The 18,127-nt window shown below is 37.2% G+C and overlaps 1 protein-coding gene across 10 annotated transcripts in view; it reads right to left on the minus strand.

Annotated features, from left to right (window-relative positions):
• Positions 1–18,127, minus strand: part of PTPRM (protein tyrosine phosphatase, receptor type M) — a 455,758-nt gene that overhangs the window by 285,248 nt on the left and 152,383 nt on the right. For all 10 annotated transcript variants that reach the window (XM_027882060.1, XM_027882059.1, XM_027882057.1 and 7 more), the window contains exon 6: positions 3,110–3,284. In XM_027882060.1, coding sequence (XP_027737861.1) covers positions 3,110–3,284 — 175 coding nt within the window. The remainder of the gene's footprint in view (positions 1–3,109; positions 3,285–18,127) is intronic.

Below are 18,127 nucleotides of genomic sequence, written 5' to 3' on the forward strand. Positions count from 1 at the left end.
TAATTCCCAAGTATACTAAGCATTACATGCAGTGGGTATACGTACATTTTTCATGATTTATTGATGGTAATGGTTTAAAAAAAATATATATAGCTTTACTGAAAAAGTTGCTAAAAATTAGGAAAATACAATTTCTGAATTATGCCATCAGTAAGAAAGCATGTTTACTAATTAGTCCCTAATGCTATTATTTCAGTATAGTCATCTAAGGTTTTAGAGCACAGTGTTCAAAATGGGTCTTTTTAGGTCAGAAGGAATGACCTGCAGGTGGTCTCATAAAAGCTCCAACACAGGCAATAGGGATTACCATAATTACTTTGCCACTCTACAAGTAGTTAATGGGATTACACCCTAAGGCTATCGATTTGCTCACAATGCCCAGTGCAAATTTTCTGAAAGAATCTGGGTAAGCACAAATGCTTAAATGATACGTTTCATGATTTCATCTACTGTACCTCAAAAAGAGCACTAATAAAATAAAACACTCTGAATCAAAGAAACTGGAAAAAAGCTAACTCCTTTGGCTTCCTGTACCTCCTGTCACTGATGCAGTAACTTTTCCATCTGCCTCCTTCAGAGAGTCTCCTTTCTTCCTTGTTTTCACTCATGTTAGGTCTGAAAGATGCTTCATCATTCCTACTGGGGTTATAAGCCATGCTTCATTTCTTTGCTGACTTTCATACATACCTATTTGTGGCTACCCCTTTATTTCCTTCTCATTCTTGGACTGAAAGGACCTCATTTCTTCCACCATGCCTTATAATTATATTCTCATCCCACCCATTCTATTTGTTTCTTTCTTCATCTGTCCATTCAAACAGCTCATCTAAGTTTTCATACAACTTGTTTTCTCCTTTTATCTTCATATCCCGGTATGAAGATCATAGCATCTCGTAACATCCTTGTCCTGTCTTGTTTCTCTTTAATTTCTTTACAACGCATTCACTGAAACCATATTCTTGCTTTTCGAACATGATCTATCCTTCATTATGGCTCTATTGCATCTTCTTCTATTGGTGATGGATTATTTCCCAGTATAACCAGAGAGGTTTCAGCTGACTGGAAGCTGGCTAATGTTGTCCTGATTTTCAAGTAGGGCAAAAAGGAGGTCCCCAGCACCTACAGGCCTGTCAGTTTCACCTCAGTGCCTGGTAAAGTCATGGAAGAGATTATTCTGGGAGGTACTGAAAAACTCCTGGAGGACAACACAGTCATCATTTACAGCCAGCATGGCTTTATGAGGCAGAAGTCCTACTTGTCAAACCTGATTTCCCTCTACAACAGAATAACCCACCTATCTGTTGATCTATGAAAGCCAGCAGGTGTAATGCCTTTGGACTTCCATAAAGCTTTTAATCCTGTCTCTCACAGGATCCTTCTGGACAAAATGTCCAGCACACAGCTGGATAATCATGTTATACAATAGGCGAACAAGTGACTCACGGGTCAGGCACAAAGGGTTATAATGAATGGGGTGACATCAGGCTGATGTCCAGTCACTACTGGGATTCTGCAGGGCTCCATCCTTGCCCCAGTTCTTCCTTAATGACTTGGATGCCAGACTTAAAAGAATACTAAGTTTGCCAACAACAATAAATTGGGAGGAGCTGTCAACTCCCTCGAGGGTAGAGAGGCTCTGCAGAGGGACCTCAACAAATTAAGAGAGATGGACAATCACCCACCATATGAAATTCAACAAGGCAAAGTGGCAGATTCTGCACCTGAGACGGGGAAACCCTGGTTGTGTGTACAGACTAGGGAACTAGAGGCTGGAGAGCAGCACTGTAGGAAGAGACCTGGGGGTCCTGGTCGATAACCAGCTGAATATGAGTCAGCAGTGCCCTGGCAGCCAGGAGGGCCAACCGTGTCCTGGGGGGCATCAGGCAAAACATCGCCAGCTGGTCAAGGGAGGGGATTGTCCTGCTCTGCTCTGCACTGGTGAGGCCTCACCCTGAATAGCGTGTGAAGTTTTGGGCACCACAATATAAGAACAAACATAAAGCATTTGGAGAGCCTTCAAAGGAGGGCAGTGAAGGCAGCGAAGGGCCTTGGGGGGAAGCTGTATGAGGAGTGGCTGAGGTCAGTTGGTCTGTTCAGCCTGGGAAGAGGAGACTGACAGGACACCTCATTGCAGTCATGAACTTCCTCATAAGGGGAAGAGGAGGGCCGGCACTGATCTCCTCCCTCTTGTGACCAGTGAGAGGACTCAAGCAAACAGCATGAAGCTGAGTCAGGGGAAGTTGGATATCAGGAAAAGGTTTTTCACCCACAGCGTGGCTGAGTACTGGAATGGGCTCCCCAGGGAAATGGTCACAGAACCAAGCCTGTCTGAGTTCCAGAAGAATTTAGACAACACTCTCAGGCACATGGTGTGATTGTTGGGCTGTCCTGCACAGGGCCAGGAATTGGATGCAATGATCCTGATGCATCCCTTTCAACTCAGTATATTCTATGAGTCTATAACACAACAACATGGCTCCACAGCTTAGATGCTAAAGAATTTGGCTTTGCTTCTGATAGAACAAAAATAAAATCCCATTCCTCAAAAATACTAATATAAAACTAAGAAGCAATCAAAATGCAATTTAAATATAATGAATGTTAAAAAACTGCTCTAATGCAGTTTTCCATAATAAAGATGTGGAGTTCCATATGTATTCTATGTAACATTTAAGTGTCTCCCAAAGTTTTAAAAAACATCCCTCCATATACCAGAATATGTGATTTTTATGTGTTCATTTTAATGTGAATCTTTCATATTTTGTAGTAAGTATATTTTTAGAATACAATCTCCACAAAGGAAGCAAAGAGCCATTATTACATTCATACTTTAAAAAAAAATTTTGGAAAGATGTATAATTCTAAACAGTGCATTTTAGGGAAATATTTAAAACAACAGTCAACAAGTAACAAGTTAATTAGCCCTGGATGCTTCTGTCATTCTCTTTTTACAGTTCACTAGACTCTTAATATTTACATAAACAAAACCTATTTGTTGAACCTCTTATTGAGTTGATCAGGCTATGGATGACGTTCTTACTGCATTAGCCATTGCAGATCCTTACTCAATACACCGAGCATGAAAATACTGATTTGTATCATGAAATACCTTTGACTATCAGCTCTGCATAGTTTGATACACCAACTCCTCCTTCTGTCCGAATCATGCAGCGATAGTTGCCGGCGTCCCTCTTCGTGGCATTTACCACACTAAAAAGAGCTACAAATCGTCGCGCATTGAACACTTTTATGTCCTTCAAAGGTGCATCCCTTACATAAATTCCCTAGGCAACGAAACAAAAATAAAGAATATTGTTAGTCATATCTAAAAAAAAGTACTGACAACCAGTATTATTTCTCCCAAGTTCCCCAAGAGGGAAGGCGAGGTAAAAGTACAATTCTGTATGTTACTTATGCTGTGTGAGACTTTACTGCCTTCCCATGTGAGTTAAACCATTCATCATGAGTGGGCAACTATTCATCTGGAACAGCTGCTTTCAACTTTTCATAGGTTAACTAATGGAAAGATTTAAGAGCCATGTAATATTTACTTGCTTAGCTTGTCTTACACAAATATTGAAATTAATTTCTTTTAAAGAAACATGAAACCCAGCATAGTCAGTCTCTGCTTTCTCTTCCTCCCCTGCATCTGCTACTTGGCATACGCATTTTGCACATATGCAATTGCACAGATACATCAGTGGATGGTTCTCAAGGCAGCAACGCCCATGAGGGGTCATCAGCAACTCAGGTAGAAGAGACTAGGTAAAGATATACCCAGAAAATAACCAGCAAGGCTGAAGCTGTCTCTACCTCTCACTTTCTCAGCATGGTACTGGGAACAGCTTCTACTCCACTGCAGTGTCTTGTTCTCAATCCAACATACTACATTTATGTCACAAGAAAGCGAGCCATGTAACAGCCAAGGAGAACAAAGAGTGAAAAAGAGAGAGCAGAAGACAGAAGAGTGCAGCAATGACACTTGGCATGTTCTCTGAGGGCAGAGAGACTTGACTCTCAGGTCCTCATCAGAACTCATGCTCCGCCTGGCCATGAAATAGGATATGTGCGCTACAAACACTCAAAAACCCTCAGAAAATGAGTAATTATCAAATTATGACAGCTGGATGAAAAAAAAAAAAAAAAACCACCACCAAAATCTAATAGCATTTACTCAAACAAGCAAACAAGAAAGATGCACTTTTTATACAAAGATATATATATTTCAACAAACTGAAGATTGCAGCCATTATCAAACATGACGAGAAACTGGAAAACCCCAACAATCACCTCAAAAAACCTGTTCTCTCCACAAAGGAACACGCTCGGTCTGATGCTATGTAATGATACCAGTTATTCTTAGTAGGTTTTTCTGACTTAACGAGCTTCAAGCAGGTCAAGGGTCCTGCACTATTGACCTTCTATAAACCATCAACACACCTGGTGATATCTTTTTTTCCTGCCCTAGAGTTTGTATTTTGTCCAGCAGAATTTAAGACATGTAGGAAATACTGATCTAATTTTGTTATGACCTTTGTTTGACACTATATTGGAAGCACCCTTGCAATGCCAGTTATAGCTAGTTAGAGAGCTTCAAACACCAGTCACACAAAATTAAACTCATCCATAAATCACAAAATCAAGTCGAAGTTAACCATGTTGTTAACATCAAAGAAACAACACAATCAACAATTAATACTGAATCTCATGCACAGTAAGGTAATTTCCTCTTCAAGAGCAAATGTGGGTGATGCACAGCTTATTGAAAAGAAAAAAAAATGCCTTTAAGATGCCCAAAGAAGAATGTACTATCAGGCCATAAAAATTACTCAGTAGTAAATTATTACTTCATAATTACTTCCCATAATTGACAGCTCCTTAAAATTCCTCCAATTTTGAGCTGCCAATAAACCAGCTTGTGTGATGTGGCATGGCAGTTACCAAAAACTAAACTTGGAAAATAACATTTCAGACTGCTATTTCAAAATTACTATTTTTACTGGTTTCGCCACTGTAATATCCTGCAGCGAGGATGGCTGCAGATAGCAGGAAGTAAGCAGAGTAGGTCAATTAGGATTTTGGAGAATTAATATTTCTTAAAACAACATTATTTTTTTACCCAAGACAATAACTTATTAATCCTAATTATCAGAACTGCTAATCAGTCACAAACAACAAACCAATTTTAAGGTATGTTACTACAGCTTCTAGACTCTTTAAGGATCTCGCACATAGCCAAGTCATGTGCTCACATTACATCCACCCACGCTAGTTTTTCCTTTTCTCTAGTCACAACATCAGGAAGCTTTACACAGGCTATTTCATCCTGCCAAAAATAGGGTAAGTTATTCTCTAGGGAACAACATACTGCCACATACTGATTAATTCTAGTACCTAAACTAGCTCAGCTTATTTAGACTGTGAACAAACTCCTCTGCACTCCAGCCTGCACAGCACATTTCCCCTTCCACACAGGGCACCTGCATCCAGAATTTACCAGGACTCCATGAATTACAGCACATTTGAAGAACCATGTAAATAACAACAATTTCTACCACCCCCACCATGCCACTCAGACCTCCCAGCACCTGGTAGAAATCCTGAAATGCACAGTCTTGGTCTTCATATAAAGTGCTACCAATGCTCAAAGGGAACCACTCAATAGCCAGCCCCACAGGGAATTACTTCCCATCTTTTTTGTGCCTATGTAGAATGAAAATTGTAGCTAATCAATGCATTGCAGCATTTACAATTACTTGGGTCCCATAATTTTTTGCACCTTCTGCTGATTCTTGAACACACTGATCGCCTGATTTCAAATGTTTTAACTGCTGTTCTACAACAGGAAGTCTCATTTGATCAAACACATGCTATCCACTCACATACTAACAATTTTAACTGAAAAAACGAGAAGCCAGAGCACATTTTAGAGGCACACAATTTGCTCAAATGAAGGAGGTACACGAGCCTTAAATGTAACTCAGCTTGGCTCATTTGAGCATTTTTATCCTCTATCAAAATTCAAATGAGAAAAGATTATTAATAATAGCTTCAAAATTCACTAAGAAGCTCTGGAATAAAAAGCCTTTATTATTATTACTATAACACACCTGTAAAATATATCTGAGATTATTATCAATAAAGATTACCTTGACTGACTTCTCTTGAACATTACAAACTCACAGAAGCAAAGTGTACCGTGGCTAGTTAGAACTCAAATAGTCCCACAGAAATCCCTAGCATGACATTTTCTATTAGAACTCAAAGGAGTAAAAACCCCAATTTTTTTCTTTAGTCTCTTTGGGAAAAATATTTTCAAGGAAAATGTAGTGTCTGGAACAGACAAAGACTAAGAAACATAACTGCTTCATGTTCCACCAGAAAAAATACAGCCCAAGAGAGCAAGTCTTCCCTTTGTTTTGGGACAAAAACAAATGAGTAGGAGAGTTGCCTAACTGATTTAAGCCCAAGCATAAAGGAACAGTAATGAAGGTAATGAATTCAAGTATACAAAAAGTTCAACACATAGGCATGGAAGAAGGGAGTTAACATGGCTGCACAGTAAAAAAAAAATAAATAAATCCCATAGCTACAACCTCTCCCAAACTCTTATTTCAGCAACAGAAGAATGGTAAAAGACTATTTTTCGTCTGAAGAAAAAGCTATTTATAATTTGATAAGATGAATAAAGAATTGTTTCTGTTGTAACTATAGCCACATGGACAAGCTTTGCTTCCTTTATTTGTGATTCACGTTTTGTTCCCTCTGACCCTGCAATGACTTCAGTAAGCTACCAAGGTATATCAGTGGTTACTTTTATGGGTTAGTTAACTCTAACTAATTCGGAGGAGAATACAATAATATTTTCTTTTCCAGTATTTAACAGGCCCATTTAAGCTCATTGTATGATAAATTACAAACTTTCAGTGCTGACTGTCAACAGCTATTTCATTTAAATGGCCAAAAATAACATATCCAATGAACATTTGTTTATTAAACATATTAGCACATCCAGCTACAATGGTTTTTAATGACGAATTATTTTTAGTAGCATTCAAAAAAAAAAAAAGCTTTTAGCACTCACTAATGCAACAATCTGAAATTCCACAAATAAGTGTTTGCTTTTGATATACTGTTTTACTGATTACGGTCATTAAAACCTAAATCTCAGGTTTTTCAAGAGATTCACTTTTTACGTGAAAGCCTGAGTCTTCACAAACACATCACATTTTATTGAAAATTAAACAAAAAAATTACAAGTCTGTAATTTACTAATCCCATTCCAGAAAACAGTAAAAAATTCATGATTTGCAATGCAACACTTTGGTGCTCATATTAAGATTCATTAGAACAGCTTGTTGGAGCAAATTTGTAGTATCCTGTTTTCTGGGTGGGGCTTCTTTGTTTTAAATACAATTCAAAAATAAATATGGTTCTTTTACTTTCTTTACTTTAGCCCTGATCTGCCACATGAAAGGCTGTGGCTTTAGTACTGATTAAGGCTGTTAGCTTTTCCTGCCTCTGGGACTCGGAGAACTGCGTGAAGAGGGCACTTCATACTTTGGAAAGAGGAAACTGCTGAAATCATTTAATGCTAGACCTGCTTGGACTGCAAAGGCCACGTCCCCAGGGGAGAGCTATCTAACCTTCTTAGAGCAGAATTATGACCACAAAATAAATATTACAAAATGCTGAGATCCAAAAATGAAAATAACAGATTCCAGTGGCTGCTGAGTAACCTGTGAGTTTTCAAATACTCAGGGAAAGCTTTTAAAAAAATAGCAAATACACATATTTGAAAATGCTACTTAAGCCAACTAATGAAAATATTTAACTGGTAAATCAGTTGTAAGAATAATTTTTCTACTAAACAACAAGTTATTTAATATATAGGGATATAAAAAATAATCTTAATTAAACCTCAGGATATACACAGCTTGAAAATCCATATTCCTAGTACCAGCATATTAAACGCATATAAAGACAGCTTAAAGTACTTTAAAATGCACATTATTTTTCCATCTTGGGCAAGCTAGAATGAAAAGAAATAGGTTGATGGTTATTTAAATTAGACTTACAGGCTCTTTTAGGCAATAAACTAACTCTAAGTCTTTTAAATGAACAGCAATTTCGTCACAACAATCTATATATTAAACCTTTCAGAAATACTTTTAACAAAAATGCAGCACTAATTCAAAAGAATTGAACTTCTGGGATGCTATATCCAGCGCTACCACTGCATTAATCACTCTCAAGGCATGCATCAACAATTTCGCCAGAAGAGAGTTAAAAGGAAACATCAGTCACCCTCTGTCCATACACGTAGATTAAGCAGTTTTTCATACATTTAATAAAAGAAATAGTTTGCATTAGCCCACTTTCAAATAGTCCCATTTATAAAACTGTGATTAGAGTTATACCAGTGGGATCTCAAATAACCTAGCAAGGCCAGAAGAAATTTTGTTTAAAATATGCATAAAATCTAAATCAAATAGTAATTAATTCCTCAAGAAAATTGCTTTGCAGAGTTCATATAATTCCAGTAACTAAGACAGTTGGCTCTACCTCTGAATTTCTAGAATTGCTTTCATAACCAAGACAACCGTTTGTCAGTCTAGATTAGAGCCATCACGGATCCTGTGATTATCTTGTATTTATTCCATCTGTGTAAGTTAACAAGTATATTTCATTCAAATAATGAGGCCATGATGGAAAAAGATTATTATTGTTCTATTTGGATTTATTCTGCTGTGAGCCAGAACTGCACTCTGCATGTGAAACTAATGGGCATGCAACCAAACTGTTATTATTTTACCTTTCAAGAAAGATTTCAGCTTTCATTATTTTAATGTTTGATAACTGAATCTTTTCTTCAAATCCCACAGCTCTCTGGAAATCTCTGTTTATAATGATTAAACCTAAATACTGGCTGGAGCTGTCAGGTAATACCGTAAAATATCACTGAAGTTACGCATCCGAGCAGTCATGTTTTCAAACATTAAGCACTGATATTTATTTGAAAATACATTTAAACACACAGAAAGTAAACAAAAATAATGAATTTTCTGGAGTCATTAAACTAAGTGTAATTTACCAAAAACAGTTACTCTGTACTTATAAAAGGAAAAAAAAACAAAAACAAAAACAAAACCCAAAAATCTATTCAATCTAATTTTTTTATTTTTACATTAAATTCAGAGAAGCTGAGAAGAGTTAATATTCTCTAACGACTTGTCAGCGCTCACAAAATACGCAAAATTCCAAATCTTTTTTGGATTCATCTTTAATAGCACACAGTAGAATACAAAATGACTTGTAGGAAACTACATGCTCAGAAACATCTGGAGAAAAGAAAGCATCAGGAAATCTCTCTCTGACGGGGAGTTCAACACTCTGGATAGAAATTCTGGCAATGATCCATGCATCTGCTAAGCATTTTCTTGAACTTGTAGCTCTACTTATAAAGTCACTTAATGTAATACTGTATTTTAATTCTTTAAAGTATGCAACACTTAGTACTTCTTACCATCCTTTTATTTGTATTTAAAATTCCAAGAATTAGGATGAACATCTTGCTAAAAACTGAAGAGAGCATACACAGGATTTTAAATACTCTGGCTTCGTGTTCTGCAGATGCCAGGCTTATGGGGGCTGGGAAGGATCAGAGTGAGGAGGAGAAAATGAGAAAGTAGAGTTCATTAGCATAATTTTCATCCCTACACACAACACAAAGTATAGTAATTCAGGTATTTGCCTTTTCTATGCAAATATGTAACAGGAGACTTAAAAACCAGAGCACTCACATCCCATACTGCCATCATTGGGAAAGTGTCATCTTGGGAAGAAAAGTAGCTCTGGGATGAAGAAACTACAACATGCAAATTCTGGAGACAACCTGAAGCCTATTCCAAAGTTGACAAAAACCAGAACAGCAGTCAAAACCAAAGTGATACTGAGTCCTACAAAGCAGGTAAGGAAGAAGCAGCCAAGAAAGAACACGTCTATTCGATGATGAGACCCCATGCCCTCTTAAGGACTCAGCTCAGGCCTCCTGAAAAGATGTTTCCAAATGGGAGGAATGAATGGTGAGAAGACAAGCAGGCCTATGGTTAAAGCCAGCTGTAGTAAAAAATGTCATACCTTCAACAATGACATTGCAATTTGTGAATTAAGACAACCATAGCAGTGATAATCACATGTTGGTTCATGTAACAGGGAAGCTAATAGAGGGCTTTGGCTAGAGGTGTTTTGGTCTTAATTGCTGAGCCAGGCACAGTAATTAATTCACATTTAACAGCTCCCACCTCCAAAACTCACCTTCCCCAATGCTCTGTTTTCATCCCATTATCTTCCCTTTGGATTTAATTTAAACTTTACTTTCGTTCTCCTTGCCTCAAAACAGTTTTCACAGTCCTTATTCTTAAAAAGAAAAGCCTCTGCTGAACTTCAGTTTGAACATGGTACCTCCCAGCAGTAAGTTTGTAAATTTTGCCTACAGTATTCACGGTCATCGTTTCTTTATCCCAAAGGTCCAAGATACACTGTAGAAAGCTTGTTGAATTTATTTCATCAGTTGGCTAATTCTTATGTGTTTTTAAGTGATTCTACTGCTGCTGACCTCATACCAAGGAGGTCCTTGAGGTCCAGGAACAGGATGTCTACCATGGTCTTGAAAAGAAAGTTGAATTTAACCAGCCCCTTGTGACAGAGGTCAATGATTCCATTATCTTGGGTGCGGCTAGTCACCGTATACTATATGATTTGACAATCCAGACTAATTGGAAGACTAACACAGAATGACACAGGATCACCGAATCAACTACTTTGGAAAAGACCTCTGAGATCATTGAGTCCAACTTATGAAACATCCCACTGATTTTAAAATCAGATATGAATTTCAAAAAGGTTTGGCTGATAAAGGTAATCCCAGAATAACTTTTATTATAGGTCACTTTATCAAACTATAATATATATGGGGTCAGATGAGGATGGAGGAAAGGGACAGGTTTACATATATCCCCTCTGACTTGCATATGTCCATAGATGTCTGCAGGTAAGCAAATTTCCTGCAAATCTTTGCATGCAGCCAATTCATTAATATTTGGCAGTTTCTGAATACCTGAGACACAGATGCAAAACAGGGGAAAAAAAGAAGAAGCAACAAGAACAACTACCTGTTACCAGAAGCTTTTTGTGCAGAATCCAAGTTTTACATGATCCCTGCTATATAAAAATAATAATGGCTGTCTTACATGTAACTTCTGACACTCTTTATAGATATAACGTGAAAAAGGGCATCTTCTGCAAATGCAGAGAACCAAAATCTACTAATTTTCCAGGTTACTTGCAAGCAAACTTTGCCAAGCTGTCTAAAGTTCATTAATTTTTTTGATTTATTTTTTCCCCATAACCTCTTTTGGTCACAGGAGATCACCAAAGAAACAGAGAATTAAGAGTAATGTTTTTGTGATAAAAAGGCTTTTTCAAGACAAAAATGTTAATGCTTCCATTACAAGTTTTCAGACTCTAAATAGCATTCAAAAGCAGGATCAGTTGGTATACTAGCCGAAAACCAAGTGCATATTTCAGTATTAAAAGCACACTCTTGGCAGAGCAGATTCCACCTCTGCTAGACAGGTGCTGAAAGGCCTTTGGAGAACACCAGCCATTATCATGCCTTTCAACCTGACAGATGACTGGCACCCCTATGGAAATAAACACCTCTCCATCTACAGTACTTTTTTCCTACTGCATCAAGGGTTGCTTACTTTTCTTGAAAAAAAGAACAGTCTTAGAAATTAAATAATCGAATTTCTTCACAACCACTAAGTTCTTTCTTTTTTGGCATCACTACCAATGTAGTCTGTTGTGCTCATGGAAGAGTTTCTGATTTAGGGCTTTTGAGTCATGTCATGAAATTCCACAGGTATTGTCACCAGAATTCAACTATTTTGGATAACACTTGCTTTCACACCCTTTAGGAATGGTGGAGCTGGTACATGAGGATAGGAGTGACGTTTATTCTTCCATTTACCCTTATCTGCATTATTTTACTATTAATAAGAAAGCTCACTGATAATTTTTTGTGGTTACCAACATTTGACTTTTGCGCCCGGCATTGCTCTCCAGGTGGGCGAGGAGGCTTAGCCCTTGGAGCAGCTTTGCTGGCCAGGCTTTTGCAGTGTTTCTGAACAGGAGAACATAAAGCTTATTTTTGCTTCCACTATTACAGTGGCACCATCTCATACAAGTCATGTAAGGCTAGAATACAGACCCAGAGTAACAATGGCACCATAGTCACTAGTTATGGCACCATTTGAGTTTTTTTCAGCTGGGCATTTCACTGGTCACAGTGTAAGTGAGATACACAGGGTACACAACACCTGATGCACCACTTAGTGTCGCTGAAGCTAACCTATAATGGAAAAGGCAGTGTCCAAGAAGGAAAGTCACCCTTAATGTACATTCCCATTGAACTCCAAACACATTCTGTAAACACTGCTGCACATGGTTTTACTAATAAAAACACCAGGTTCAAATGTTTCTGCTGGTCAGCTCTAAAGCACCACTGAAGTCAAAATACTTCACAGATAGACAGATTTATTTCAAGATGACTTTATGTTTCTTGCCTATGTTTGCTGGGATTCATCCTTAACAGTCCACAATGAATTAATTTCTCCCAGTAGACATCAGATTATTCATATTGAAGACAGATAATGAAGCAACAGCTTTCATCAAATATCACAGCTCCTTAGACACTGGCTAGCACGAATATGATACACATCACAAGCCTCCTATATTCTGTTTTTCATAGAAGTTTCTATGCCATATAGTAAGATGAGTATGCAATTACTGAAAAACAACTGAAACTGATTAACATCAATTAACAGAAAATACAGAATATATACTGCAAGAAAGCCACTAAATGTGTACTGGAGTGGAGATGGGGACACAAAAAAAATTAAGATACCAAAACCTGGAAATAATATTAAATGGTCACCAGAATTAAAAAAAAAAAAAAAAAAAACACAAACATTTCACTTTCATCTATGCAGTAATGGACAGTGTCCTTTCCTACAGGGCATTAATTATTCTTCCAAAGTAATATCATCTCAGCTGATATACAAAAAACCACATCATGATGCACATTCAGGATACATGTAATCTTGGCAAAATTTTTAGTTGCCTAATGTCATTAAAGGCAATGGATGTCATTCTCAAGGCAATGGATTCAAGACAATTTGCTGAGCACAGTTTGGCCAGTCTCGGAAGAATGTGCTAGTTAACAGCAGGAGAAAGAATGATCCTGTGCACTCCTGTAGTTCACAAATACACCTACCGATCAAATTCCAAACATTTAATATTCAAAAGAATGTCTTCTATCCCATTGTACAGTTTAATAATTTCACCTGTGTTATCAAGTTGTTACATCTGTATATGATTTAATCTAAAAGATAAAGTATTGTTTCACTATCTTAGTACTGAAAAATGGCTGAAACATTTTTTTTCCTCAAGTACTTCAAAACTTGGCAATGGAAATGGTAATTACGTGACAGTCTCAGAGAGTTTACAGCACAACAAAAAAATTCTTATGAAACTCCAGGACTTTGGTTCACGTTCTGGGATATTTTATGCAAATTTATGTAAACAAGCACATGGGCACACACACACAAACTATTTTGTGTATCTTATCAATATATTTTATTTTCATCATCTGTCAAGAGTCATTTCACTGGTTCTACATTCTTACAAGGATGTGTTTGATACCTCTCATTTGTGTATGTGTGTTTTCCTGAGAAAAACAATTTGCTTTCTAGAACTCGCTCTGACACAGGACTATATCTCTTCCTTTGAAAAAATAATAAATAATGCATACAGGTAGTTTTGTATATAGATGAATAAAATCTTTGATACCCTTCATACACTCAGCAAAAGATTACTGAAGATACAAGAAAAGATACACTGAATAAGGTGAAAGACAGCTTTCAGGAAAGACAAGAAGAAAAGCCAAATCCTGGATTAACAGGTAATAAACTCTTTACATAGGGTAGAGGAGAGATTGGCCACAGGAGTGACACTGTTCTTAGTTTCTTGGCTGCAAACAATGTAGTACATGTTCTGCACGCATAAACCACAGGTATGAGAGATTTCACCCTCTACCCTTCTATCGGAGAATATCCATTAGTACCTTGCTATTGGTAAATATGATGATGCTGCTTACTACAGCTGTCAGACACATCCTGGGATCCTATTGCTATTTGCTTCCCTTCAACAGATTTTTACTCTTAGTTCTCTATTTTTGCAATGAAAGTTATACGTTTGAGAATTAAATTTTAAAAAAACATATTTTAGAACAAAGCTAGAAAAAGTAACTTTAGTGAAGTTCTCTTTCCCATCAACTGCAGCTTTACATTGTTTGAGAAACCTCTCCCAAGAAAGGCTACTCACACTGAGTCAAGGCACATGTGTGAAAAATGCCACATTTAGTGACACTACAACAAATCTTCAGAAATGAACGTAAAAAAGACTGCGTTGGGAAACATGTTAAAATGGAATTTCCTAATACCTGGGTATCACGTGACAGCAATTTCCCAGAAGTCACACTCTAGATCATTCTAAGAACAAGTAGCATGCAGAGGGAACTGAATGAAACCACTGCACACCAGGAGAAGCAGCAAATGCAGATGGAAAAATGAAGAGAAGGACCCAGGCCTGAGAAGCTAAGGAAAAATAAGCCCATGGTTTGCAGCCCATAGCTGCACCAAAAGCATGTTACTTCCAAAAAAGAATTCCACCCTCTCTGTCCTATAATATGGATTTATGTTTCCACAATTTACTAAATACTAACACAGGCTTTACAGAAGACATTGTCTCAGCTGCTTTCCTTTGACTATAAACTGTTCAACCTGTTCCTTTTCTTCCAGCAGTGGGAGCAAAGGAAAGAGCACAGGAATGACATTTTTGCTTAATTATTCAATAGGAGAGAAAGAGTCATCCCATACTGGCAATAACCATTATTGTCCACAGATGTGAAAAAAATGAAAGCAGACTGGATACATCTCTTAATTATAGACGTTCAGATTTATTTTAAAGGTATTTTTATGTTTAGAACATCAGCTAATAGGGACGTGACTTCATAAACGTACAATCTAACCAATGACCTTATTAACTGGACTCTCATTATGATAACAGAACAAAAATTGTATGATACTGTGCTGTGTTTTTCATTTGACTGTAACCATAAATGGTATTACTGAAAACACCCACAATTGTTTTCAAATTATCTGACAAGCTTGCAGTCATAGCTCATGCACCAGGGTGCATGTCTGCCTAGTGGGGTGAAGAAAAAAGTTTTTCTTACAAAGCACTGCACTACACAATGGTTAAACAGCTTTCTTCCCGAAAGAGTAAATACCGATCACAGCATCATGAAATAAATTTCATGCCTCACTGGTCTAATTTGGGCAGCTATTGTACGAATTGTGATTCCTCATCACCCTTTCAATTTTAAAAGCTGTCATAATACTCCATAAATTAACAGACTTCATATTCCCTAGGGAACAGGAGCGGGATAGACTTGAAAAGGGGGGGAGTGCAAAAAATATTATCTATGGATTTCACTTAGGAGTGCTTCAAGCCCTTGGCATTATTAAACCAAGAGCATCTATGCTGTTTCCAAAACTACTCAGCAAAGACAAGGATACTAAAATAACCAACCAACTTAAAACTATTCATTTGTTTTAAGGAACATACATCACTCACAGTCTAACAGACTGTAAAAAGTAAAATATTTGTTCACCAGAAAAATGTGTCCTACTAAACTTGAAGTCTGGTGCATAGAAGTGGAGAGGTACTATATTAAAGAGACAGAAGTACAGGAGTAAAATCCTGCCACCAGTGGAAAGTGCAGAAATATCACTGAATTCAGTGAGTTTGTGATTTCAATTTCACCCTGGCAATTTACCTGTACTTCAGCCTGACTATGTCAATCTGAAAAAAAAAAAAAAAATGACAGGTACCAGAAATCATTTGGGAGCAAATTATATCACAGTATTCTGGAACAGCCACATCCAGACAGATTAAACATTCTGATATGATTAACATGGAAGAAATGCTGAGAGACTGCATGACTTGTTCACAGTACCACTAAAGCCTGGATCCCTGTGACCTGAGTGCTACTGGAAACGTTTCCAGAGAATGGTGTTCATTTTATTCTGGCTCTAGTGCATATAAGAATGTCTTTCACTGAGATGTTTTGTAGTTTCATATTGGCTCTGTCGCTATCGGGAACAAAAGTATCTTTAATGTCCATGTAACCAGTCATATGATGCAGAAGATGGCGTGTTCTTTGACAGCTATTACAAATGGCTGCATTGTACTCATGGTCCTGTGGCAGCATCATGAGATGTCATACGCAGGCATATAAAAAAACTCCTCAGTATCACATCATGAAACCAGACAGCCAGCTGACTGATGGAGAACTGCAAGGTCTGGGGATCTGTTACCTGATAACCACAGTATCACTGAATATGCTGAGTTGGAAAGGACCCATATATATAAAATATAGGTCATAATGACCTAGCACGCTAAAATAAAGCTAATCCTTTAGGGAACTGTATCTCATAGCCTTGATTTGCAGCATCCCACACACAGAGCTGTTTGTTCAGTCTTACTGTAAGTTGCAGCAGACATCTGTGGAAACTGGCAAACAAGTACAAAAATAAATTCAAGCTATCCAGGAGATCCTGTGCACTTTTAAAATGTTCTTATGCAAAGGCACACCTGGAAAATGAACAACCTTGGCCTGATTACCAGAGAGACCTCTAGCTGTCTAGGCAGAATAAATACACAGTGGTCCTGCAGGAAGATAAAATTCCTCAAAAAGACAATCTGTCACTACTTTCTTGTCCTCCATATAGAAAAAGAAATCTCATAATCATGCATAAACAAGGAATTGACTTAACTAAGCTCAGCAAAGGTATTCGGGAATTGCTACTGCTGTTAAGAAAATTGTTTTATATTACATAAAACCTAGAAGGATATTTAATTTCTACAATAAAGAAGTTACATTCCAGCCTTGTAAAGAATTTATGTGTGTCCTAAACTCTGTGAAAAAAAAAAAATTAAAGTTGAAATTAGATTGTCCTGAAATGTACGCAAAAACTGAAAGGAACAAGGATTTCTCTATATTGAATTCTACCTTCAATTTCACAATAGAGAATTCTGCAAAAGTTCACAGGTTCTAGAGGGGTGTCACTGATGAAATAGCAACCCATTATTTTCCCCTATATGTTAAACCCTTTTCATGAGAGGAAAAAAAATCATTCTTTAAAAAAATCTTGGTGGCTTAGGAAACACAGGAGTCTAATTCTACCAATTCAAATGTGTAATATTGTCTTTAAAAGCATTACAGAAATATCGGCCTTATATCAGCACAGAGGTTGAAAATAAAATCCAAATAAAACCAAAGCAGGTTTTCATTACCTTCTACTGTATTTGATCAGGCTCTTTCTGAACAGACATATCAGTTCATCATTTGTATACAGATAAATATGAGTCTTTGCTTTTCAAGTGGTTTTACTTATTTTTTTGTGTGTGCTAGATTTCATATAAGTACTCAGCTGTTTAACCCGTCACACTTACATGAATAATTTATGAAATACAAATGCAATGTTAAAGGAAAACTATAGTAAAAGCCTGAAATTGTTTAAACAGCAAAAATACAGAATTTCATCTCTAAGTCCCACCTGTTACCATTGCTTCAAATTCTCTTTTTCCTCCTTCTCCCCTAACTGCAGCTTCATCTGACTGATCTCCTTAGGCACTGTTTCATTTATTTTAATTGCCCTCACTTCGTTCTCACAGACAATGTCTCAGTTCTAGCATGTTGTTTTCCATCTATGTAAATCACTGGGATCTGGAGGTTAGTATATATACCTAATGCTAAGTTCAAATACTGACTATTGTTTGCTGTGGGGAACAATTCTGTAATAATGGTAGGAAGGCAGCAGTTAAACCTGCATGCCCATTACTGAAAGGGATCAAGCAAAAAAGGCATATTTTTGATACAAGATTACACATACAGGTAAGGGAGACTGTCTTCACTGAAAGAAAATGAGTTGGAGAA

The sequence above is a fragment of the Empidonax traillii genome, unplaced genomic scaffold, assembly GCF_003031625.1.
Source record: "Empidonax traillii isolate 1590-97213 ecotype Southwest subspecies unplaced genomic scaffold, ASM303162v1 scaffold100:size1405979, whole genome shotgun sequence".
NCBI lineage: Eukaryota > Metazoa > Chordata > Aves > Passeriformes > Tyrannidae > Empidonax > Empidonax traillii.